Source organism: Henckelia pumila, chromosome 4 (genome assembly GCF_033568475.1).
Source record: "Henckelia pumila isolate YLH828 chromosome 4, ASM3356847v2, whole genome shotgun sequence".
Lineage (NCBI taxonomy): Eukaryota > Viridiplantae > Streptophyta > Magnoliopsida > Lamiales > Gesneriaceae > Henckelia > Henckelia pumila.
In genome coordinates, this window is record NC_133123.1 from 219,076,542 (window position 1) to 219,102,904 (window position 26,363).

The 26,363-nt window shown below is 35.8% G+C and overlaps 3 protein-coding genes across 3 annotated transcripts; 1 reads left to right on the forward strand and 2 right to left on the reverse strand.

Moving 5' to 3' along the window:
• Positions 1–865: 865 nt before the first annotated feature.
• LOC140862960 (DNA gyrase subunit B, chloroplastic/mitochondrial-like) lies at positions 866–9,509 on the forward strand. The gene is made up of 21 exons (XM_073265998.1): positions 866–1,067; positions 1,673–1,817; positions 1,902–1,982; positions 2,089–2,202; positions 2,286–2,342; positions 2,859–2,960; positions 4,233–4,383; positions 4,491–4,567; positions 4,936–5,046; positions 5,774–5,844; positions 6,037–6,178; positions 6,260–6,358; positions 6,490–6,617; positions 6,755–6,870; positions 7,118–7,185; positions 7,449–7,562; positions 7,683–7,799; positions 8,364–8,417; positions 8,540–8,645; positions 8,719–8,849; positions 9,083–9,509. The coding sequence occupies exons 1-21, from the start codon at positions 913–915 to the stop codon at positions 9,149–9,151; spliced, it is 2,208 nt and encodes a 735-aa protein (XP_073122099.1). The 5' UTR covers positions 866–912; the 3' UTR covers positions 9,152–9,509.
• A 392-nt stretch (positions 9,510–9,901) lies between these two features.
• Positions 9,902–11,685, reverse strand: LOC140862777 (F-box protein At2g17036-like). Its single transcript, XM_073265810.1, has 2 exons — positions 10,640–11,685; positions 9,902–10,596 (listed from the first exon to the last, which is right to left on the reverse strand). The coding sequence occupies exons 1-2, from the start codon at positions 11,230–11,232 to the stop codon at positions 10,140–10,142; spliced, it is 1,050 nt and encodes a 349-aa protein (XP_073121911.1). The 5' UTR covers positions 11,233–11,685; the 3' UTR covers positions 9,902–10,139.
• A 518-nt stretch (positions 11,686–12,203) lies between these two features.
• On the reverse strand, positions 12,204–14,556 carry LOC140865207 (pentatricopeptide repeat-containing protein At1g80270, mitochondrial-like). The gene is given in 3 exon segments (XM_073269770.1): positions 12,204–13,635; positions 14,195–14,261; positions 14,263–14,556. Coding segments are annotated over 3 exon segments (1,476 nt in total). The 5' UTR covers positions 14,424–14,556; the 3' UTR covers positions 12,204–12,387.
• Between the last annotated feature and the right edge of the window lie 11,807 nt (positions 14,557–26,363).

Below are 26,363 nucleotides of genomic sequence, written 5' to 3' on the forward strand. Positions count from 1 at the left end.
TAGAAAAAAAAACTTGTATGTATAACTGAAAATTAGAATTACTTAACTTTTCAAGGAGAAATATGTTCATGAATTTTAGATAAAAACATACAACTTTTTTTTTTTTTGGGTTTTTTTGAATAAATTATCAACTTTTGTTTTTTAAAAAATGTATGTTCATATTTTTGTTGTCTTTTAATATAATCATTATTTTTTATAAATTATTTTATATTATACTCACTATCATATAAAAAATATACCAAAAATACTAAATAATTTGACACTCTTCTCTCACTGAAAATATATATATATATATATATATATTATAATTTTGTTCATCTATCTTACTAAATTCTAGTTCTAGTTTTAGGATTAATTGCATCCACACCCCCTGTAAAAAGTTTAAAAGACATAAAACCCCTTAAAAAATATTAATAGGTTAATGCATCCCTCAGTTTTTTAAAATGTAGCGCATTTCACTCCTATGTTATACAAACTCGGACACATTTATACCCTCTCATAGGGGTTTTTATGCTAATTTTTTTAAAACATAGGGTCTAACATGCTATTAATTTTAAATAGAGAATTTTATGCCTTTTAGACTTTTCACAGAGGGTGTGGATGCAATTAGCCCTCTAGTTTTAATATAAGAACTTTGATTTTATTTTATTTTTTAAATCGGAAACGTTGAGCTACCCAACAAACATCTCCATTTCTAGGGGTTAATTTGTAATTATTTTTGAAACAGAGGTATTTGTATTGGGGCTTAAAAACATGAAAATTAAAACTAAGGGCTCATTTTCGGGCAGTGCCCGTTGCCCGTGATAGTGAGGTTTGCACACCTCTATCTTAGCCCGCTCTTTCTTTTATACCTCAAATCCAAGAAACCATTTTCTCCCGAGGGAAGGAAAAAAGGTGAAAGGGTTTACGTTAATGGCTCTTCTGCTGAGGCCAAACTTATCTGCGAAACGCATGGCCTCACGTTTCTTCTATTATTCTTCTCTCATTCACACTTTAAACTTCGATGGTAAATGTAGCATCACTGTTTCTTCAACCCTTGCACGACCCTCTGCACTTCATATCAGCAGGTGAATCGTTTTCCTTTTCTTGAATATCATGTGTGTGTATTTTGAGCTAGTTTCTTTTATGGGTTTCCCTGGAAAATACTGGAGAAACGAAATATCTGTTGGATTGTGTGCCGCGTGTGTGTGCCTGTTCATTATTGTTAGGTGCTGTAAAGAAATTTTCTTTGATGGCTGTTTACGTATTTCAAGTTCCACTTACTTAAGGGAGCGCTTTCTAGCGAAAAGATGGTAATGATCTTCAAGAACGATGGAAATAGTAAGCTTAAGTTTTACTAATATTTATCCTTGAAAAAAATCGTGGGACAATGTCAGAGTGATTGGGTTTGGTTCTTCAGTTGTCAATTTTATGTAAGTTTCAGAAATTTATCAGGATTAGTGGCTTTCCATCTACGAGTTGAGTTGTTCTCGTTTTGGTTTTTGTGAACTGGACTCAGATACTGAACCGTAACCCAATTTCAATCAACTGTGTGCTAGTACACATTTTTATCAAAGACTGATGGTGTAACCTTAAACATCAGGCTGTGGAAAAGTTTTCTTTTTAATTATTTCTCGATTCTAGTTCATGTATTATTGATTGTTACCTTTGTTTACGGTCTTGTGTGTTTCAGGGTAAGTGATCAACTTAGAGGTGTTTCGAGTACATATTTGCCATGGAATGCAGTGTCTCCCAGATCATTCATGTCATCAAGTATCAGCACCGAGGCTTTTCACGAGAGTAAAGTTTCAAAAGAATATGGGTCAGAGCAGATTCAGGTGAATTACGTAGATGAATATGTATTCCTGCTGTCGAGTGTGTCTATACAGAATCATTGCTTCTGATTACACTTTTCTTTGAAGGTATTGGAAGGGTTGGACCCTGTGAGGAAACGACCTGGCATGTACATTGGAAGCACGGGATTTCGTGGGTTGCATCATTTGGTTTATTTTCTCTCTTTTTTTCCTGTGATGTATATTCTTGTGGTGTGTTAAGCAAATGAATGCCAGATTTATGTCAGTTAATTTGTTGATCTTATTTATTTTTAAGGTTTACGAAATCTTGGATAATGCCATTGATGAGGCTCAAGCAGGATTTGCTTCAAAGGTTGATGTTGTTCTACTGGCAGACAATTCAGTGAGGATCACTGATAATGGGCGTGGGGTGAGTTGCCTTGCAATTTTTTGAAAATTGTAACTCTGTTTGGGTTTTGAACTTATCTTTACCTTCTTACTTGTGCATTACAGATTCCAACCGACTTGCATCCAGCCACAAGAAAATCTTCTTTGGAGACGGTCTTGACGGTATTCTCCAATCTCTTGTGATATCAGTTCTGAGTAACTGCTTCAGGTTATCTATCAACAGCTGATAATAGAATAAAAGATTATAGGGTTTGGGTTGTACTCCTGTCCAAGTTTCAGAATTTCATAATAAAGTGTTATTCTTGTTTCACTGTGGAGGTGAGTGAATCATCCGTACTTGACAATGCCAGTTTCTGTAATTCTCCTGTAATATATTTCTTTGTGTATTTTGTAACCTATGGTACCAAGAAGGAAGTAGGTTTTCGGTTTCCCCCCAATACTTTCACCTTCACATTGATTTGCCTTGCAAAATTTTTTTGTTGAAGTGCATAGGAATGAATACTATGTCGAGTTATCTGTACATGCGATTGTTTCAGGGGTCATCTTCTGAACCTTGCTTATTAGTGGTTTAATTATTGTATTTAAATTGATGACAATGCTTACTGAAATATAAAACAATGGAATAGCATCTTTGCCATAGATTGTAACTCATTCATGCTTGAAAAATTATCACTACAGGTTTTACATGCTGGTGGCAAGTTTGGTGGTTCAAGTAGTGGTTACAGTGTTTCCGGTGGACTGCATGGTGTGGGTTTATCAGTTGTTAATGCATTGTCAGAGGTATTCATCTTGGATTCATTAGATCTCAACATTGTGGAAATTTTGCTTCAGTCAGATGATGGATCTGGTTGTGCGTGATATTTGGAATCTTTTATTTTTCCAGTAATCTTGAAGTGTTTCTGACACTTAGATTAACCTGAATTGTGCTACGTAGGTGATGAGTCACCAGTTATCTGCTTTTCATTTTTGCTAAATAAGTGCACCAGCAGAATGGAATGAATGAGTTGGTTGGACTTGTTTGCTGAAAAGATATATGAGAGGAAAAGGTAGAAGGACTAAAATATCACTGAGAAAAATCAAAAATAGGAATGATGAGAATTTTCGGTGACCCACACTGTCTACTTCTCAAAATTTGTGAAGGATGGAACCATATTCGCAGCATGTGGGCTATTTCTTGGAAAGTAAATAATGATCTCTATGAAATGATTCTCTTTTACATTGCGCTACAGCATAGTCGCTTTGCCTTTAGTTATATTATCATAAAATGTTAGATTCTGCAGGGGTGTACACCAATACTCACTAGTATTGCCAGACTCTTCTGCATTCCGCAGTTTTTTTTATTTTTTTTATTTTATAGAATACATTCCCCAGTTTGAGATTACTTGGTTTGTGAATTGACTGATGCATTCCCCAGTTTTGGCTATATTTTTTCTTAATTTAACGCCCAGACAATGAATTGACTGATGCATTTAGATGCTATTCTCTATTCAGCTACCCAGGTGATTTTGGCTTACCATGTAATCTTCATAACATAATTCTTGAAAATTTGCTGTAGTGTAGGGTTAGCCATCATCAATGGTTTGGTGGTAAATTAACTAAATCTTAAGTGCTAACGTTTTTGTTCATTTGAAAAACATCTGAATTTTAAGAAATTAAATGTTGTTCCCCCACGAGCAAAACATGGATCATGCAGAGCTTCGCTTCAATAGCCTCAAGTCCTCCATGTATGGTGTTTTTCAGTAATAAAAAATTTAAAGCTTCCAGAAAAGGGTAAAGAACTGAAGCTAGTTCTAACATTTTTTACATATTGAATGTAGTTCATGCCTCTTCATCCATATTTAGTGAAAGGTAAAAAGCAATCAACTCAAAGATGAAGTGACCTTTGAACTGTGTCTAACTTCTATCTATTCAAAAAATAATCTTATTTTCATCTCTTGAACAGACTAACTCCAGCGGATAGGTTCTTCAGTGTTGGAGACACCTATGGAGGATGATATTGGCCTTGAACTTAGTCTAATTCGGTTTTCCTTTTCTGACTTATGCCTATGACAGAAACTTGAAGTTACAGTCTGGCGAAATGGAAAGGAGTACAAGCAGAAATATTCCCATGGAAGGCCTTTGACAAAAGTAATCTCGCGTGAACTCCCTGCTGATTCAAAGGACCTCCAAGGGACGTGCATCCATTTTTGGCCTGACAAAGAAGGTCATTTTTCTTTCTTTGAGTCAATTCATTCGGTATGACTGATAACTCGTTTATAAATGCTGTCGCATTTCAAAAATTAACCTCAACTAGTGCATTTTTCTATTCAGTATTCACAACCACAATTGAATTCGACCACAACACAATATCTGGAAGAATCAGGGAGCTTGCTTTTCTTAATCCTGAGGTAGAACACTAGCATTGGTTGGTGGCTGTGCTTAACTTCTGTCATTGTTATTGAAATTTACAATCACCAGTTTTCTATATTTCCTGTAGCCTTTAGTTACAGAGCCCTCTTGTAGCTTTTCATGGTTACCTTCTGTAGGTAGAGTCTGTGCTGTTTATTTGTGATCCATGTTAGTCTAGTTTTAAAATATGAAATGGAGGACTGAATTTGCTTTTGTTGTTTTGAGGAATATTTTACCTGTTTCTTTTAACACTCATTATCCTTGTGGTTGCCATGGTAAATAAAACTCTTTGATAACTTCTATTTGCTGAGAACATGGTGATCCTAGAATGGGTGAGTAGATATCTGATTTTATTTTGGACCTGAAGGTTAAAATAACACTCGAGAAGGAGGATGCAAACCATGATAAGAGACTGTATAGTGAGTACAGCTATACTGGAGGATTAACTGAGTATGTACAGTGGCTTAATGCTGATAAGGTATGATTGGTGTTTCTATAGCTCTTTGTTTTTATTAGTGGCAGCTTAGCAATAATAAAGTCTCAAAATGATGCTTCTGTGCTACATATTACCTTTTTTCTCTAGGCGCCTTTCAGTGAAGTCTCATTTTTTCACAAAAAGAGACAGAAAAGTTGCGAAATTGTTGTCTCTTCCTCAACTAATACACTCTTACTGAATTATTGTGTTTATTTCAGTTTCCTCCAAGAAGATAATCAAGTTTATTCTTATTCTTTGCACTATATCTTGCTGAAACAAAATGATGAAATTATTTTCTGTAATACATGACATGTATACTTTTGTTTAAAAAGGTAGGTTTCAGGCTTTCAGCTATGTTGGGGCTTAGAGATTTGGGTGGTTTTTTCATCTTTGTGTTGTTTTCACTTGTGTACATATTTAGTAGATTGTGACTAATCCGCTGCCAATAAGCACGTGAACCACTAATTTTGTCATGGAATTTAAATTTCATGGTTGGGAAGAAATCTTCATGGATTCATTGAGATAAAATAAGTATATCAGTGTCTTATTCCTAGGCATCGTGACTAACCAACACCCGTGCATACAACTTTGACAATCAGAAGTCATTATTATACAATTTCTGAGAATTGTTAGATGTTAAAAGTCATTTTACTTTATCAACCTCCTTGCCTCTATAATTCAACCACATTATTTTCTCGCGGAAAATGACCTAGTCTTCATTGTTTTTCAGAAACCTCTTCATGATGTTGTGGGATTCAAGAAAGAAGCAGATGGAATCTCAATCAACGTGGCTCTTCAATGGTATGAGATCGTAATATGTCGGTTCCTGTTGTGTTGCCTCCTTTTCTTTTCCTTTGTTGGATCATTGGATGTACACATGCTACCTTAATGCAATATATGTTATTTGGGATAAATACCATAATATAAGGAAGTAATGTGAGATGCGTGTATATTCCTGAAACAGAAAGTTGTTGGATATCTTGATTTACGCAGGTGTTCAGATTCGTATTCAGACACAGTGTTAGGATATGCTAACAGCATAAGGACTGTGGATGGTGGTACCCACATCGATGGAGTGAAAGCTTCATTGACAAGAACTCTCAACAACCTAGGGAAGAAGTCAAAAGTCATCAAGGTACCACTGAAAGTCTTTTTTAAAAAATTCTTTTATACTCCTATGTTCTTAAAACTTTCCTGAAAACCTTTCACTCTCCAGGACAAAGAGATTAATCTAAGTGGTGAACACGTAAGAGAGGGACTGACTTGTGTGATCTCCATCAAAGTTCCAAATCCTGAATTCGAAGGACAAACTAAGGTACAAGTGTTATGTAGTGTATATCAATGGTTAAATAGTTTTTGGGGAAGAACCCAAGGATGTTATGAGTCTCTTGTTGAATGCAATATGCTAACTATTTCTTTGGCGATATCTCTCTTTGATTTTAAAAGACGAGATTGGGAAACCCAGAAGTGAGGAGAGTTGTTGATTATTTAATTCAAGAATATCTTACCGAGTACTTGGAGTTACATCCAGATGTCCTTGATGCGATTCTCTCAAAGTCCCTCAATGCTCTTAAGGTACATTGAGCATCACTTGTGATGTTTTATGCATTTATATGCTCCATAGTTTTGATTTTTCTTGCTCGAGTGATCTCCATTTTGTTTGTATATGTTTTTAAATGCTTCATATGATTCCCATATAATTTTTATGTATAGCAGCTCAAGCAGCAAAGAGGGCAAGGGAATTGGTGAGGCAAAAAAGTGTGTTGAAATCATCCTCCCTTCCTGGAAAGCTTGCTGATTGTTCAGCTACTAATCCTGAAGAATCTGGTGTGATTACTTCTCCTTGTTATAAACTAACAAACTCCGAAAAACAGATCGAAGAAGAAATTCTTCTCTGCATTCTGAATAGCATTTGAATAATTTCTCTATGTCCTTTCAGTCTCTTTTCCCTGTTCCTCCCCTTCTCTTTAGAATACCCCTGAAGGGCATTTCTGATGTTTCTTACTAATTTTCCATCTGAATAGAGGCAATAAATATACTAATGTGAATACTGTCTGGTTCCTTTAATTGACAGAAATATTCATCGTGGAGGGAGATTCAGCTGGTGGGAGTGCTAAACAAGGTCGCGATCGACGGTTTCAGGTGAAAATTTTGGTTGATATTAATGTACGTATTCCACAACGTTGTTTGCATCCTGCAAAAATGAAGAACCTAGAAATCTATATTAAGAATTTCCAAACAAATCTTTTCTTCATTATCGTTGTTTGGAATATTGAACTGATAATTTTCGTGCAAAAAGCCTCAAATTGTGCCAACTGTTTCCCAGAACTGAAAAATCATGTTCTCCAAAATTGATAAATTCTTACTGTGATATGAAGAAAGTGCAATATGTCAACGTGTTACAGGCTGTGCTTCCTTTAAGGGGTAAAATTTTGAACATTGAACGAAAGGACGAAGCTGCCATGTACAAAAGCGAAGAGATTCAAAATCTTATTCTTGCCCTGGGACTTGGAGTAAAGGTGTCATTCTTTCATACAAATTTTTTTGTTTGTTTTATTACTGTTGTTGGCTAAATAGTTTCCAGTGAATATCTTTTGCCTTTTGGTTTCTGCTCAAGTGGGTGTTTTTGTTATTTACAGGGTGAAGAATTTAAGAAGGATGCCCTCCGTTACCACAAAATCATAATTTTAACAGATGCTGATGTTGATGGTGCTCACATTAGGACACTGTTGTTAACTTTCTTCTTTAGATACCAGGTATGCCAAGCGGAACTCAAACCTATGAGTGAGTTGTCATTTTTCTTGTTTTCTCGATTATTATTATCATCTTAATGATTAGCGAGTACCAGTTGCAAAAATATTGACTATTACTAGACCTCCTACCAAAAACTCCAACGTATGAGAAAATTTGTGTCGGATAAGTATCTGACCCAGCAAGGTTAATGCTTCAATACTCATACCCAATTTATTTGATTAAGTTGGTCTTAAGTTATGTCAATGTTTTTGTTGCCTAACTATGGTGTAAGCAACATGTACATGCATGTTTTGGATATTCACTGGTGTCTGGCTTATATATAAGGCGTGCGCAATAATTTATAACTATTTTTGGGTTGTTTCCTAAGCTTACGATGTTTGGGAAAAAATGGTTCCAAATTTTGCTTATGAAAATGGGAGATATTTTGGGGGACATGCTGATGGCTGCCCTGTGGACGGTGGTATACTATTGCACTCCAGAGAACGAGAAAATAATGAACTTGGTCTTGCTTTTCATAAATTTTGCGGGGAAGTTTAATTTACATGTCGGGTTTAACTGCTTTGCAGAGAGCTTTATTCGACGAGGGTTGCATTTATGTTGGTGTTCCTCCTCTGTATAAGGTATCTTTCAAGACATTTTCTCGTTAACTTTGTTGCTAGTGATATGTCAGTCGAGTGGATCGAGTTTCAAGTTTACTAATTTCAGTCAGATTTCAATCTTCTTTGTTGAATGACTTGTTCAGGTCGAGAGGGGCAAGCATGCACACTACTGTTACGATGATGCCGAACTTAAAGAACTTCAGGGTTCTTTTCCGGCAAATGCATCATATAGCATACAGCGGTTCAAAGGTAAAGCTTTCCTTTTGGAATAATGGTGTCTGCAAATGAATTTGTGATGATAAGTGTGACTTGTACAATGCAGGGTTGGGAGAGATGATGCCTTTACAGCTTTGGGAAACAACGCTGGATCCTGAAACTCGGCTTCTGAAGCAATTAAGAGTAGAAGATGCAGCTGAAGCCAACATTGTCTTCTCTTCTCTCATGGGAGCCCGAGTAAGTTAACAGTAACTTCGTTTCTTTTTCTGGTGTCCATTTCTTTTTTGTTTCCATTTCAACAGTGTTACGATTCGTTGTGTATTTTAAGTATACGTTGATGCTGAAATTTGTACTGCAAACATGTCTGAAGATCTAATAGAAACAGGAAAGCTAGTCAACTTCCCACAAGTTCAAAAGACAAGTGAATAATCCTTAACATGTGTACTTAATGACTTTGTGACTTGTTTCAGGTGGATACCAGAAAGGAACTTATTCAGAAATCTGCAAGAATTGTTAACCTTGATCAACTCGATATATGAACCTGATTCATCAAAGCTGGAATTCAGTGCGACTAAGACAATTAATTCATGGGGTTTTTTTGGCACGTACAAGTTAATGAGCCAGACCTTTCACGAGCTGATAAGATTGGTGTTATATACAAAAGGAGATCTATTAAAAAAGCTTCGTTCGTTTTGGAAACTAATGCTCGTGCCGAGGAGGTTGGTGTTCTAAAGACGTGTAGCATAGTTGCTCTTACTTGGATGCATCTTGTGCAAATCACTGTAGGATTCAGAAATGCTCCTTCAATCAAAATTGTACCTTGAATGTTTTAAATGTTAGTGATATATTTCTTTTTCTTTTTCAACTCTCTGACTCTGTTTTGGCAATGAGTGATGACTTCAACATTTAACTTTTAGTTTTACAAATAGTATCGGGTATCATCCAAACATCAGTCAACACTAGCACTAAAAAGAAACAATCGCAATCAGGCATTGGACACCAAAATGGACAAATATATCAAGGATGTGTACGAGTGCATATGATTCTGTGCAATCATCCTCAAATTCTAGAGATGCACAAGCTGCTTATGGGTTTGCATTTGGGTCAGGTTTCGAGTCTCATGCACGTCAAGTGGGAGGCTACTACACTATTGAAAAGCGTATGCCTGTGTGTTTCCCTGGTTTTGCCTTTGCTTGGGAGCTAGAGACCAGTTGTCTGATGTACTTGATGTCTTGATCACATGGAAAGACCTGTTTAAATCAATTGAATAGCGAAAAGGAGCACGGAAACCAGAAATATGCTTTACGATGAAAATAAGGTGAAATCAGAAGCAAATATAACGACCTTAACACTGTATAATCGTTCCAGGTACATTACAATACATCTGCTCCAAAATAGACGTCAAGTTTAGATATCTACAGCAGTATCAGGCATGCATGATATTTATGTAAGATCCCTCTCTCCTTTCTTTCCGTCCATTAGAACCTGAGCAAAGATCAAACAGGATGTGCAAGATGGAAACTCGATCTAGAACAGGGTAGGCATGACCCAAAGCGAACAAGAATAATGCTTCGGGATATCGAAGGAAAGGGGTTCCACAATTCCGTTGTCCATGTTATACACAAAAAGATCCACACAATGCGCACTATCTGTTCTCCATCGTTTGTCTCGATCTGCTACAAAGTAAATACTGTCGTGTTTGCAGTAAACAAGCTCAGATGTACAAATAGACGTACAGCAATTATCACCAACGAATATCACACGATTCTTCAAGTTGTGTATCCGAATCCACTGCCTCTTACTAAAATCAAAAGAGTAGATAACAAAACTTACTGACTTCATCGAAGACTTCCGATCATTGTGAATCTTGCATTGGTAAACCAACAACAGATCTCCACATGATTCGACCAAAAATGGAGGACTCAGACTCCACCAAGGTGACATCGCAACCCAAATTATCTTGGGAGGATGTGGACCATCAATGTCAACAATCACTAAATGTCCCAAGTCACGGATGAGCGAAGAACTGATTGTTCACGTACGCAATATCCCTAAACCCACCACCAGGAGAGGTAGCATTAACAGTTATCCAAGAACTGAAACCAGGTCTAGAGAATGCCAACTGATTCAGAGGGCCATAAATTATCACAACCAACAAGTCGTCTTCATTTTCAAATGAAGTAAATGGCTTGTTCACAACAAGAACCTTGTCTATGCAATGATACCAGGGTTGAATGTTATCGAAGTGAACCTGAAGTGAGGACTTCGTTGGGAGGTCCAAACGAACACGAGTAAACGCATTCAAAAGATGCATTTTAAAGTCATTTCCTATGGTGAGAAGCCAAATTGAAGAAGATCCAAAGCACTGCTTACAATGAGCCTCAGGTAGCTCAAAGCTATGAACTTTATTTCTAGATAAGCTCACAAAAATTCTCTCACTATTCTCAATGTCGGAGAGCATTAACCAGGGAACTTGACGACCAGGAAACCATTGTCTCGCCAAATACACTGATCTCCAGGAATGACAAACAGCAGAAAATGCAACGAAGTCCTCAATAGCCTCTAGGTATTTAGCAACCATGTGAATGATATCATAAGGAAGTTTAGACCAATCAGCCATATTTGCCCTCTCAATTAAAAAAAAACCAAGTTTAGATTTTGAAAGGTTTGGGGGCGAAAAAAGTGTCAAGTCAAGTGGCAAATGATGAGCAACATCTCAAAAATCGACCGCAGATAGAAAGATTTGTGAAATATTTCACACACACAGTTTTCATCACGAATAAATGAAGCCACTCTGCGGTACGATTGGTCCCATGCGGCACTTTCTTCCACACAAATCAAACAGGTAATTCTTGCCCATTTGCTAAAAATAATGTATAAAACGCAAACCTGCGGTAAAAAAAAGTTTAAGCTTCAATTTTTCGCCGAACTGTTCGTAGCATTACAGAACACGACCACCATAGAATGAGCCCTTCAATCAGGAGCAAAATCCACAACTACTGAAACAAGCGTGTGAATTGGGTGAGAGCAGAAATACGAGTTTGATCACCCCTATATACGCACATGGATCTCGTCTGCGCAGGAAAAATCATGGGTCTGGAAAATATAATATTTTTGAAATAAAAAGTTAATAATTTTTCATTAATTCATCGGGTCGTCGAAGAAATGACGAAATAATCTCATGAAATTTTGTTGTGTATAAATAAATAAAAACAAAAGCCTCATTGTGTTACGATTTTGAAATTGAAAATGGATTTTAAATACGTGTTTAAAATTTTTTTTGTTGGATGAAAATTCAAATTGTTATTTAAGAATTTGATTTGACATATATTTGATGATATTATTATTATTACTTATTTTAAAATACCTAGTTTCTTAATCATATTTTGTAAATATGATTGTATATTTATCAAGATTAAAATAAAGATTAAAAATTTATAAGTAAGTTATTTATAAATAATATCAAAAATTATTTATCTTAGGCAAAATTCCAAAATTATGAATAATTTATACATTTCCATGAAATCCTCTCATTTCCAAATCCCATCAAATATCGGTGTGGTATTTTCCTAGTTCAACTTCGTCAGCAAATTTATCATGTTCCATTGATTTACGTATATAATTGCATTGAAGACAATCATCATCTTCAAACACACAGTAAAATAAGAAACAAACCAGAAAAAAAAAATAGAACTTTCAATCCAAAAATTAACTACTCACAGTAGTCTACAAGCCAGTACAGACCCACAAGAATCACAAAACGGTAACATATCCTTTACTCAAGCAACGCGGATAGCGTCGACTTTTGAACTGTGCTAACTCGGTCCAATTGCATGATCAATGCTTTGTTTGGGAAAACATTATCGGCTTTCATCCTCTCGCGGAATCCATAAGCTGGAACCTTGGCTTTTGTGTAAGCCTGAAGAAGTGAATAATATTGAGAGAGCCCCGGAACATACCCAGCCTGTTTAATCTTTAGGAAGAGCTTCTCGGCATTGTGTACGTCCCCTTTCTTTGCATACCCATCCATGATCGCGAAATAGGAAGTAAAGAGGGGCCTTCCCTTTTTCTGGCTAACAACCTTTTCAAGTATAGAGTCTGCTTTCTCAACTTCTCCAGCTCCAGCATAAAGCTTCACGAGAGCGTCCCAAGTGAGCGGCCCAACTGTGCAACCAGTTTCTCCCATTCGCTTCACTAGTTCCTTCCCCTTCGTCAGCATCTTATGATTTGCATACACCCTTAGGAGAGCAGAAAAATGCTTTGAGTTGGGTCTCTTGGATTTTTCCAACATTTTATCAAAAGCTGCTTCAGCATTATCAATTTTCTTGAGCTGTCCCCAAGCTTCAATGGCTGCTATACACTCTTCAATATTCGGATTGGATTCACAAACTTTCCAGATTCTCCCAACTTCGTCCTCCCTTCCGAGGGAAGCGTAAATCGGGAGCAACCATCGACAAACCCATGGATTTTTCTTTATAGCATCTCCTTCAATTTCTTTTAATACCGTCTCAGCCTTATCTTTTAACCCTGCAGTGACATAGTATCGTGCAATGGATGCCAAAAGTTGAGTACTAGGTTTCACGCCTTCAGCATTCATCGTCTGAACAATTTGTTCCATTCCAGAAATATCCCTAGACTGCCCTTTCACATCAATCAAAATCTGGTAAGTAAAATGGGATGGCTTGATGTTTTCTTTCTCCATCAACAGTAGAACATCGGCGATTTTCTTCTTATTAGTTTTCTTGTATAGAAGAAGCAATTGATTGCAAGAAAAGCTTGTAACAGGTAATCCTAAACTCTTCATTTTATTGAATAAATCCTCAGTTTTCTTTGTATTCAGCAGAAAAACAGAGTTCGCCAGCAGAGTACGATAGACCAATTCACCTCGATAAGAGTCTGGAATCTGCTCAATGTATGCCTCTGCCTTTTGAAAACCGCGTACTTTGGCAATTAGATCAACACGAGAAGCATAATTGCTCTCAATAAAATCAATATGCTTAGACGTCTCCAACCATTCTGACAGCTGCAGCGTAGGAAAATAAAATGAGTGCCATACTGAATTTTCTGTACTCCAATGAGTTCATATGCATATATGCATCTTTCATGCCCTTGTATACTAACAGACAATGATTAAGGGTTGTAAATCAATCGATCTCATGTTTAAGGTTGTTGAGCAGAAAACAAAGGACCTCAAACTTGAGCTCGGGTAGGTACACAAGCTTAGCTTGGGTTCACAAAATCTTTAATAAACATATTCACAAACTCAGACCACACAGAAGTTGAGCTCATGTATACTTTCATGATCTTTACATAGTTTTCTTATGTGATAATAAATTGAGGTTGAGCTCGAAAAATCCTAAGCTCGAGAAGCGCCAGCTGTAGCCTATAGTCACCTTATATCCCTACTACAAATGATGGATTCCTTCTTCCCTTTAATAAAAAATAATCTGCTATACAACACTATTAGAATGGTGCCACCAATAATTGCTGCTATTGTTAGATAACAAGACTGCATAGAAGGATAAATGAAGAATAAATATAATGAGCATGACAAAGTTGCAATGAAATATTATAAAAACAACCTGCAGGGCCCTGACGAACAGTCGCCGTTTCCGAAGTTCAAGCATGCATATCGAGGACATCTGCTTGGGTCACTTTATTTCCTTCTTCAATCCATTTATCCAAAATATAACTTATCGATGAGGAAGCAGCTAGGATAACTCTAGTCATTGCTGAAGTAGCTCTCCTTTTGGTAGATTTTCTTTCTCCAACACCAGTCTCATCACCTAAAACCTCCAACTCCTTTTGCATGTCATCTGCATCTACCTCTTCCGACAGCTCCGACTCAGAGATTGACCCATCACCGTTCTCATTTCCAGATACAGTTTCTTGAACCAGACCATGAGGAGTTTCGAGATCAGAAAAACCATCTTCCAAGTCATCATCATCCTCTACTACTGTTTGGACCAGCTTGAGAAGAAAATGTCCGAATTTCTGTAAACGACTTAGAAGTAGAAGTGTTGTAGAATCTTGCAGTAGACAGAAATCCATCTAATAACTTTTCTCGAGGTTCCGTAAAACCAGCATAACAATTTTCCAAATGTCGGGTTTGAGATTTCTGATGTCACACAGCAAATCTGAGAAACTCCATAACGTAATCCCCGATTTCTATAGCAAAAACATATATATTAATAAAAAGACGTCAGAAACAATACGAGCCATTTCACCATGAAAAAACTACTAACATCACTACGGTTTCCTTAAGTGTAACAAACACGTAGACAAAATATATTCCATTGATCTTAAATGTTCACCACCACAGTTTCCAGAAGTTCACTAAACATTAAAAACCCTCTTTGGGAGCCAAAAACTTTCGCTTTAAGAATAAAACAGAGAAGCGGTTCAGATAATAGATGGTTCTTCATCTATATTATTGATTACAGTTATCCAAAGAACAATCCCTAATACCCATTGGCAAAGACAAAAACCATTTGGAATACACAAAAGGGTAAAGTAAATTAAAATTCTGATAGGAGGAATAACAAAAAGAATAAAAGATAACCAACAAGTAACATCTAATTGAGATCATTCCAAAGAATTCCTCATTAAAAAAAAAGTCAACTCTCTTTATAAATACATTATTCTATTCTAATGTCTCTGCAGATTAACCATAACACAAACACTGGATTAGTCAAGAGTCAAGACCATCATCCAAAGACCACCAGATCAGAATTCACGGAATATGAGGAATAAAATACTGGTGGAAAAACATTTTTTTTAGGTTCAACTGCATGAGCTTAATAGTATAGAAACACTTGATCACGTCAATTTGACACCTAGTTGCTTTTTAAGTACGCACTTCCACAGAAAATTGATGAAATGCTTGCATTATGGCATGCCACAAAATCTAGATAATCTCCTGAGTAAAGAAAGCTAAGACAGCTTTATTTTTCCCCACAATTACCAAAAGTAAGCTTTCCAATATAATTACTCAAAACGCACCGCATCCACACAAACAATGACACAGAAAAGCTTAAAGCTTGCACACATATCACGAAATGTGGGGCTGATTATAACCAATCTCCAGCACAGATCCATTATCATCACCAGTATGTACATAAAAGGAACACTAAACATTTATCCCAGAATAATTTTTTTTTTAAAAAAAAACTATTTTCTCACCGTTTTCTTTCAATCACCGACTGAAAGTTGCTGAAATGTTTTCAGCTCAAACGCAAAAACCCAATTCCCACACATAACACACACCACATAAATAGCATAGATGCAAGCATATCATAAACATAAAAATAAAAAAAAATAAGTAGGTATGCATGAATTTTTCCTTCACTCAAGATTTCGAGTGCCCATGAACAATCAAAACACATTACCGTAAACCCAAAATTAAAAAAAAAAAAAACTGCGATCCAAAGCCACAGTGAAGCAGATAAAGAACGATTACTTGAGATAAATAGAAGCTCTGCGAGTGTCCACATGGCCGATTATCGAATTGCTTGATCAATCTCTCAATGTCAATTCTAGAAATATGAAAGAGTGAGAGTGAGCTAGCTAGGTTGAAATGAAAGTGCAGGCAAGAACCCCTATCGATAAGCCCTAGCTAAACCCTTCGGGGGCCGCTTGACCAAATTACTGTAATTTCAAATTGCTCCTTTGATATGTTGATAATGCCACAGTGGTCCCTATTGTTTGTAAAATTATAAGATGACCTAATAAAAATAAATCAAGCCCATTAAATTACTCCCTCCATCCCAATTATATTGTTCATGTTTTCTTTTTTATTTGTCCCAAATATATATTCATATACCATATTTAGTATATTTTTTTACACTTTTTTACTAATATACCCTATTAACTACACTTTGAAAATTGTGCAATCATTTTTTAATACATTAAATAGGGATAAAATAATAAATTTATATAAAATTTGCTTTCCCAATACATTTTTCTTAATCTGTGTGAAAATCCAAAGAAGACATTATATATGGGACGGAGAGAATAATATGCAATTCTAAAACTATTAAGAGAGATCTATTGATCGTTTCAAAAAAAAAAAAAGAGAGATCTATTGACAAGAATTATAAGAGCTCTCACCTAATATANGGAAAAGCATGCATGGTTATTAAATATATAAAAATTTAAATTTATGCTATTATTTTTTAAAAGGATAGTAAATTTAAAATGCAGAAAATTATCGCGAAACGTTCTTATGATGTAATGACATAAATCTTTTTAAATAGAAGATAGTAAAATAAAAAAAAACTCCCACCAATTTGTAAATTAAAAAAATATTTTTTTATAAAAATTGAAGACGGTCTAAAAAGTATTTTTGTGTTATTTTTTTAAAATAAAACAGTAATACTATTCACAAATATGGCATTATTTAAAGAGCAAATCGGTGATAAATCTTCAAACCTAAACTTGACTTTAACCTAGCTCCCTACCCATAAGATTTTTTTGCAATAGCTCCCTAGGACCACCAAACTTGAATAATTAAAATGTTTAATTCTTGTACTTGATTTATGTTTATTTGTGCTTAAAATCTAAAGACTTTATGCTAAATCTGAAGATTTTGTAGCTTAATTATGGTACAAAGAATTATCCGTAAAAAATGGTATCAGAGTCTTAGGTTAATTATTCAGACGTAATATTATTCGTTAATTCAAACTTTTCTTTGTTGAGGAGAAGATTTTTTAACAAAAGATGACTTCAAACGAAGGTTTGAATCAAGAGGATTTTATTCATATGAAATCCTATAAACAAGTAAATCTATTCACAATAGATTACTTACAATAGGTTGTGATAAATGTTCTCAATTTTGAAGAGATAACGAGAAAATGATTTCAAACTCTCAATTTTTAGAGATTACCCCAGATTCCTCTAAATTCTCCGGAGATCTTAGAGAAATTCAAAAGACGGTACAATATTACAGCAAACAGTTGTATGAAATACCTCGGCAAATTGAAGAAATCCTTAAAAAACAAAGAAAAAATTCTTGGAACACTAAAGGATCTTCAAACTCAAAATCATAAATCTAGAACACACTTCTGGTTCTAGAAAAAAAAATACAAGAGGAAGGTTACCACTCTCGTTTGGCCTAGAGTTTTTAGAGGACCATAAACCATGGAACGCCTTGAAAAAGGAATAGAGTTCATGGCAAACCCTAAACCCTAAATCCTAAACCCTGAACCCTGAACCTTGAACCCTGAACCCTGAACCCTAAACCCGAACTCCCCAGCTGATCGTGACTTCTGGACATATTTCTAGCGTAGATCAGATCTTTTAGTCCAGGTCCTGGATGACCGCCAGCCACTCTTTCGCGCCTCAGTGTCGGATTTGGATTTTGCTGAGTTCGGGCTGTGGTTATTCTGCTGGCTTTTTGCTGCTCAGGATGGCTGCTGTGATGACTTAGTTAGTTGTCTAGGTTTCTTGTTTGTACTTACTTATTTCCTAGGGTTATGTTGGTTGTATTTTTTGCCGATACCCTAGCTGCTCTGGTGTTATTATTTCCTCTGTATAGCCTTTTGGGGAGGTCTTGGCCTAGTCCCCCTCCCCCGTTAGGTTTTATTTGTCTCGCTTTTTTTGTTTTTATATACAGGTAGGGGTCTGCCTAACCCCCCCGCTTCCGGCGGTGTTTCCTTTTTAAAAAAAAAACAAAAAAAAAAACAGCGTGCTCCCTCAGGGCGTCCTCCTTGAGTAGCTGTTTTTATGTTGGTTTTATTAGGTGGGTGATTTCTGCAGGTTTATATTTGCCCACTGATGTTATATTTTGTATTTTGGACTCTTGTAGTCTTTTATGTTTTATGCTCTGATGTTCTTTTGTTTCCTTTGGAGAGGTCTTGGCCTAGTCCCCCTCTCTAGTTGGTTGTTTGTTCTGCTGTATTTATAAATATAAGTGGCGCTGCCACCTTTTCTTTTTTTAAAAAAAAAAACCCTAAACCCTAAAACCCTAACCCCTAAACCCTAAACCCTAAACCCTAACCCCTAAACCCTAACCCCCGCTCCCAGCGGTGTTTTTTTTTTAAAAAAAAAAAAAAACCCTAAACCCTAAACCCTAAAGAAGCAACTGTTGAAATTAGTAAGTCATGAACATGATTTACTAGATCGCATTAAAGAAGTAGAAAGGAGTAACCATACTCTACCTTCTGTGAGGCCTTAGAAAAACTAAAGGTGAATAGTCTTAATCGGATTAATGAGTTACAACACACTCTGTTAAAATGGCAGGGCCATTTAGTAATCCCTTTAAATGACAACAAGTCCATTCTCCATATACATTACGATAGGGATGCTGTATGAACAATATAAGGTTGAATACTTTGCAGCTTATATTGACTCGGAAGCAGGAATTTGTACAGCAAAAAAAGGAGTCTTTCCTGAAGAATGTGAAGAAGAATTGCCTAAAATAGCTGGACGAGATTTATCTCGAAGAATTTTAATTCTTTACAACGGAATAAAACAATCAGAGATCCTGATGGGAGGAGCAGGTCAAACACCTTGGTACAAGGTAAAGACACCACCAATCTATTTCCATGATACAGGAGCTGATATCCTGTTAGGAAATAACTTCTTACAAATGTTTAAGAAGTACACACAAGACAATGATTCAAGAAGACTTATGTTCACTACAATCTATGTGAACATAAAATTATCATTCAAAGACTCAAGATTGCTTTTTATCGACAATTGCCGATAATATTTCGCAGCCAGCGTTGGTGAATAAATGACAACTTTTCACCCAAAAATGAAAGATCCAAGAAGGTTTGGAGAAACCATGTTAAAAATAACAACATAACAAGAACTCCAAATAGAGGATATGGAGCTTCTCAAGGTAACTCTAAATCACAGAGATATAGAGTTTAGAAAATAAGGTATCCCTTGAAGATGTCAAAAAAAGGCTCAAAGAAAGTTACAAACGAGCATTCTTTGGCATGGTGGGATAAAAATCAACTCAAAGCCAGTCTTACTCTAAAAGAAGGCAAAGAGTATGAATTCGTCAGATATAAGCCTATCCCGATTAACATAATAGATCAAAGGAATATGAGAATGATTATCAAGGAACATTTGGACCTTGGTCTAATCAAAGAAGGAGTTTCACCATATAGCAGCCCAGGTTTTCTGGTCAGAAATCACGGTGAAATAAAAAGGAAGAAACCCAGGTTAGTTTATTGTGGGGACCTCGGGTTGCTAATCTCATCTTAAGACAATAAACGATTAATCAACAATTAATCATATAATGAAGAATATTCAAACCAAATTTTTTTTTTCCAGAACCCCACGCGCGCCCGTGCCCCACTTCAGGCGCGCCCGCGCATAGGTTTCGACAGAATCTGGTAAAATGATAAACATAAAAGTTGTAGATCTTTGTCTTAGCTTTTTAATGTCCACCAACCTCACCCTAATCAGAGTTTTCAGTAAAAAGTTATGCTTATTCTACCAAGAAGGGTCGGTGCAGAAAATTTACAAAACTTATCAAAGGCTACAACAAAGATCAAAGTTGCTAGGGCTATTTCAAATCTGAAAAATTGCATACATAATCTCAATATGTCCGAAGCATAAACACATGCATATCTAGACATAACAATAATCGCCATACATGTTTCTAAGATGCAATACAATAAACTCAATTCTAAGTTTTCTAAGCTCAAACTAAATCAACACTTTCTAACATGCATTTGACAGTAATCTATTCTTAGCCCGAAGTCACCACATGCTAATCTTTCTCAATCTTGAGCTATTCCAAGCCACATTTGACCTCGCTCATGCCCCAAACCTGATGCAATGCACACATACAAACAAAAGCAACAGCCGGATAGCTCCGGTGAGAATAAATCTCAGTATAAATAGCATGCATATACATCATCTAAACATATAACTAATTCACATCTTGAATTAACATAACATGCTACATTTATAAACGCATAATCTAAACCATAGAAGTCTCTAGGTTAATGCATAAATGCAATGCATGTGCCAAGGAATAGGCTAGCAAAGCTGATACCAATAAAGCTTGGTTCTTTGGGATCCCGAGGAATAAAATAGCTCTCAAACTACCGACACTCCCATTCGAGGCAGCATCAAGTATTTTACTCCTCTGACTTTGGTGCAACTAAAAGTGAGTCTTCTGGCTCTGAACATAAATCCATATTCTGTGCCATGAGTCAAGTTGACTCTAGAAATAAATCTACATTCCATGCCACTCACTTACAGCTCTCCAAACATCATCTGCACTCTAGGCGATGACTGCCCTCTGTGCTATTAAGGCTGGAGTTCAAGATGAATGCAACATAAGCTGTATGCATTAAAAGCTATAAAACACTTTGAACACTTGCTCAATAACCAACTAAGCAAAACAAAGCAGCTAATCACATAAAGATAGCAATAAATCTGCAAGCATCTCATAAAACATGTAAAACAATGTTCAATACAGCAAATAATACAAATCAGCTTACACAGGTAAACATTTACATAAATGTTCTGGGAAATTCAAGAAAATAGCTATCCTGAATAATCTATCCCATTTATGTAAACGTAAACCATAACATATATAAAAACAGGCAAGTATGTGATTTTAGGCAACTCGATAAGCAAAACAATCTCGAGTTATTCTGCCCATCTTATTAATGTCTATTCATACCTGCATTTCTTGATTCAAATAGCTGACACTCTGTCAATTCTTGATCAACTACAAGCTGTCCAAATCTGACATCAAATTCCTGCTTATTTCAATCAGTGCTACTTGAAAGGTATTCTTGATTCAAACTTCAAACACTTTAAGTCATTCGAACTCGAACTCATCAATTCAACTTCGATAATCCTTCAAGTCAAATCTGAAATAATGTATAACATATCTAAACATCAATTTCCAATCTGAATCGATGTTTCTTTAAAGCTGATACATTTCAAAACATGACTAACACAATCGGAATTCAAACCGACGTCACAACTATTCGAATTCGATTAAATATTTCGATTCAAATATCATTATACCTTCATTATAAATATAACCAAATATTCAATTCATCCACTAAACACTTGAATATGAGCTCTAGACATATAGAATGAATAACAATTCAAAATCTTGAACCGGCGGCGTAACGGATTAAAACCGGAAATTCTAAAAGCTTAAACATCAATTAGACAATCTTATAAGTATCAGAACATCCATAATTCAGCAGCCTAATCACGTGAATTGCAGCCCTCAAAATTCAGAATTTCGATAATTCTTTCAATATTCCAAAACATGTCCAAACGACGATCTTTTCTCGATCCGTCTTAGATATGCTATCATCGTATATGCTAGAACATGTTTATACAATCAAATCTTAATTCTAACAACATCATAAAATTCAAACATGGTAGAACTTCATAAAACTTACGTCAAAACGTAGCATTTGGAGCTGTGATCGCAAATATATATTCAATCGGAAATTCTACCGGACGGATCAAAAGATATCGGAGTTTGAAAAGGTAAAAATGGCTTAACCCTTCTTTTTTTCTTTTCTCACGGTTTCTTCTGTTTCCCTTATGAATCCCCCGTGAATTCTTCTGAAAAGAGTGAATATTATATATATATTGGCCTATTTGCAGTTTAGTCCCTGAATTTTTCAATAATTGCAATTTGATCCTCGACCAATCTTTTAATTCAATTTCAATCCTAAATAATTTAAGAATATTAGAATTTAATTCTCAACTCTAAATATTCTTAAATTAAATATTCTCGAATTAAAATTAAATCATTTTGGACTTTATCGCATTTTAGTCCTTGAACTACTCAATATTTGCAAATGGGTCCTTGCTCGGATTTCATCCTCAAATTAAATCCTTGATATTTATCATCTTGGAATTCACATCTTAACTTCCATAAATATCAATTGAAAATATTTTTAATCTTTTAATTTAAGAATTCCGGATAATAAACTTCTTAAAATCCGAAAATCCTCAAATTAAATATTTCTGACACCGAAATTGCAATTCCACATTTCTTAACTTCTTCAAATAAATATTTTCTCATATCCGGAATTTAAATCTTAAATCCCGTCGTTAAGAACTTAATATTTACGGGCCTTACAGTTATTAACTACCAAGGTATTAATAAAATCATGAAGTTTGATGGGTACTTCATACCGAGTAGAGAAAACCTAATTAGCTGTGTATGAAATGCTAGAGTGTTCTCAAAATTTGATTGTAAGTCTGGATTTTACCATATTCTAATGGAAGAAGGTAGTAAAAAATTCACAGCCTTCTCTACTCCACAAGGACACTATATTTGGGAAGTTTTGCCTATGGGATTGGCTAATGCACCCCAGATATTTCAAAAAAAAAATGGATAACCTTTTTAAAGATTATTTCAACTTTATGTTTGTTTATATTGATGATATTCTTATAGCATCAAATAACATAGACTAACACGTTAAACACTTAGAGATTTTCTCTAAAATTTGTAAACAAGAAGGACTGGTTTTATCTGAAAAGAAAGCAGTCATAACAATAAGGAAAATTGAATTCATTGGTATTGAGATTGATGAAACTGAAATAACTCTACAACCCCATATTGTGGAAAAGGTTAAGAATTTTCCAGATAAACTCAAAGATGTAAAACAACTCCAGAGTTTTCTTGGAGTAGTTAATTTTGCAGGGATGTTCATAAACAACCTAGCAATATACAGAAAGGTGTTCAGTCCTTTGTTAAAAAAGGATGCCAGGTTTATATGGACCGATGACCATACTAAAGGGGTAAACCAATTAAAGGAGATATGTAAGAATCTCCCAAAAAATGGCTATACCCGTAGATGAAGATGATCTGGTGTTATTTACGGATTCAGTGACGGAATGGCGGGCACCAGTCCTTACCAAGATCACCCGGATGGAGAAATACCATGCAGATACTGTAGCGGTATTTTTTTTCAGAATCTGAGGCCATTAGATGTCATATCAACGAGAAGGAATTTTATGCAGTTAAAAGGGCTTTCGAAAAATGGTCATTATTTTTACTTGCTAAAAAATTCACGCTGAAGGTTGATAACACCCAGGTAAAAGCTTTCCTAAAAAATTAGATTGAATCTAAACCTGAGAAAGCTAGGTTATTAAGATGGCAAACATTATGTCAAAATTATATTTTTGATATTGTTATTATTAAATCTCATGAAAATATTCTTGCAGATTTCTTAACAAGAGATGGAAGGCAGTGACGTGGATTCCATCGTGAAAATGCAGAGGCATCTCAGGGAATACCTTGGGTTGCTTCAAAACGAGTTCAACCAGTTAGCATTGAATACAAGGAGTGAAATCAACCCGAACACTTGCAGGGTTGATGTTGCAGGAATATACCCAAGGGTTTGGCTAAAAAACAATGTCAATCCTAAAGATGTAAAACTCTGGGATGAATTTGGGGCTTCGGCCTCAGTTTATACAACGGTCACCAAGCTTTCCGAAGATATCACAGTTACCAAAATGGATCAGGAAGCAGTCCAAGAAACATGGGCAAATAATGATCATTTGTCCAGAGGAGATGTGTTTGAGTTATACTTTTACAGTACAGCTCCAGAACCAACAGTGAAAGGAATCACACGAACCTTTCATTTCATCAAGCTGAGGAGACCTGATATAAATAGTCATAAATTTATCAAGGATCCTAAAACTGAAGAAATACCCTTGGTGTCCACTTTCGAGGAAAATGAGATCTCAACCAGAAGGGAATGGTGTGAGGCCTAGATTCTAATCTTCTATTCTTAAAATAAGGCAATAGATCAACACAATCTAATTAAAAGGATTAAGGCATAACAAAGTTTTTTTTTTTTTTTAAAAAAAAGGGGGTGCTCGCTCGATCTGTAAAATCTTACCGATTGAGCGGGCCAAAACAATCCAACTCTCTGCCCAAAATTCAGGACCCCCGCTCGATCTGTAAAATCTTACCGATCGAGCGGGCACAAAATGTCCCAGACTCTGCCTCGCTGAAAGGGTGCTCGCTCAATCGGTAAGAGTCTGCCGATCGAGCGAGACACTCTGCACCAGAAATTTCTGGTTTTCCTCTTCAATTTCCAACTCAACTTAAAAACATAACCATCACATGCATACACTAGGTCCACATGCATAATCCAAACAACGTAGTTCTAGAGTTTATACATTCATCTGAAACTAATAGAACATGCTTTAATTCTAGTTTTACAATACCAAAATACATAAGAGTTTGACTTCAGTTCAACTCCTAAACCCAAGGGCCTCATCTATTCTCTCAATCATCTAGCCATGCTGCCTCTGACTTGGTCCTGCCCCACCTGTTGCTAAGTACACATACAAACAAAGACAACAGCCGGATAATCCGGTGAGAATAATATTCCCAGTAAAAGAGACTAACATGCAATCAAATAAACATATCAAATCATACTATGAATTCATTCCTCATATTATCAATTAATCCATTCAAGTACTGAATTAAAATGATATGCATGTCTTTAAAACTTCTGGATTATCAGACTTAGATAATCAATTCGAATTCTTCTTTCTTTCTTTGGTTTGGGATCCCGAGGTTAAAACATCCTACAATCACACCGACTTCCCTCTCGAGGAGGACGTGGCATGCTTTAATCCTCTAGACTCAAGAGCATTATAGTGAGCTACTCGACAAGGTAGTAAATCGCCTACCAAGCTACTCGACTACAATCCCTAGATCGTCTAGTTCAATCTGAATAAATCAAGGCTCAATATGAATATGTAATCTCATGCACTCAATATAAATTCAATCATATAATCAAATAAGCAGTTAAAACATGCAGTATGTGATTTCTTCTAGGACACTCGAATCAATCCGGATTCGAGTTAATCGTCCCCATTCCAAAGTCATCTTATACCTCTTCTTTGACGTTCCAAAACTTCAATCTAAAAACATCAATTCCTCAATCAATATCCAAGTCAAGTTAAATCAATCGATAAAAAAGGACATCGATACTATACCGGCTCAACTCTTCCAAACTGATCAAGACTGCAAGGCTCACAATCTCCAAGAACTTCAATTCAATCTATCAGAAGAAGTCATAGTGATCAAAATCGATATCAAAACTCATACTTAAGCTCGGTATAACTCAAAACATCGAAACGATAACCAAAACTCAAACTGACGGCATAACGGCTGTAAACTGACCAAACCAAAAATGCAGACAGCAAAACAACAACTCAACAAACTCATTCCAATCCTCAAACATCAAACCCAACACAATATCAACACATCTCAAAATCAAGATTTTCAAAAATGACAAGAAAAATCATAACAATTCCGATCGTCGTTAGATCTTCGAACCGTCTTAGATATACGATCACTACTAACTCATAATCATCCTCTCCGAATATAAACAAATTCTGACAACATCGATAAATTCAAACTTCTCAGAATTAAGATAAACTTACTTCCAAACGGATCACTCGTCGCTGTGATCATAGATATCAAGTCAGAAATCAATTCTATCAGACGGATTGAGCTAGAATCGAAATCACAAAGCTTGGGGGAAAGCTTTCTCGCCTTCAATGGATGGAACACGGTTGGATGGGATGAAGGAGTGATGGGAAAGACTTAGTCAAAGTCTAATAATATAACAAATCCCATATTTGCATTTTAGTCCCTGAAAATTTTGAAAACAGCAAATTAGACCCTATTCTCTAAAAAGTCGGCTCTTGAATTCTGAAATCACTGTTTATCTCAAATAACATCAACTAAGATAAAAACGGGGCGTTACAATTCTCCCC

What these genes read in the sequence shown, in the direction of transcription:
- LOC140862960 (XM_073265998.1), top strand. Translation starts at nt 913, where the DNA reads ATGGCTCTTCTGCTGAGGCCAAACTTATCTGCGAAACGCATGGCCTCA. An exon ending in AATTCGAAGGACAAACTAAG is followed by an intron (nt 6,359 to 6,489) that starts GTACAAGTGTTA and finishes TGATTTTAAAAG; the next exon opens with ACGAGATTGGGAAACCCAGA. An exon ending in AAGTCCCTCAATGCTCTTAA is followed by an intron (nt 6,618 to 6,754) that starts GGTACATTGAGC and finishes ATTTTTATGTAT; the next exon opens with AGCAGCTCAAGCAGCAAAGA.
- LOC140862777 (XM_073265810.1), bottom strand. Translation starts at nt 11,232, where the DNA reads ATGGCTGATTGGTCTAAACTTCCTTATGATATCATTCACATGGTTGCT. An exon ending in ATTGCGTACGTGAACAATCA is followed by an intron (nt 10,597 to 10,639) that starts GTTCTTCGCTCA and finishes AGTGATTGTTGA; the next exon opens with CATTGATGGTCCACATCCTC.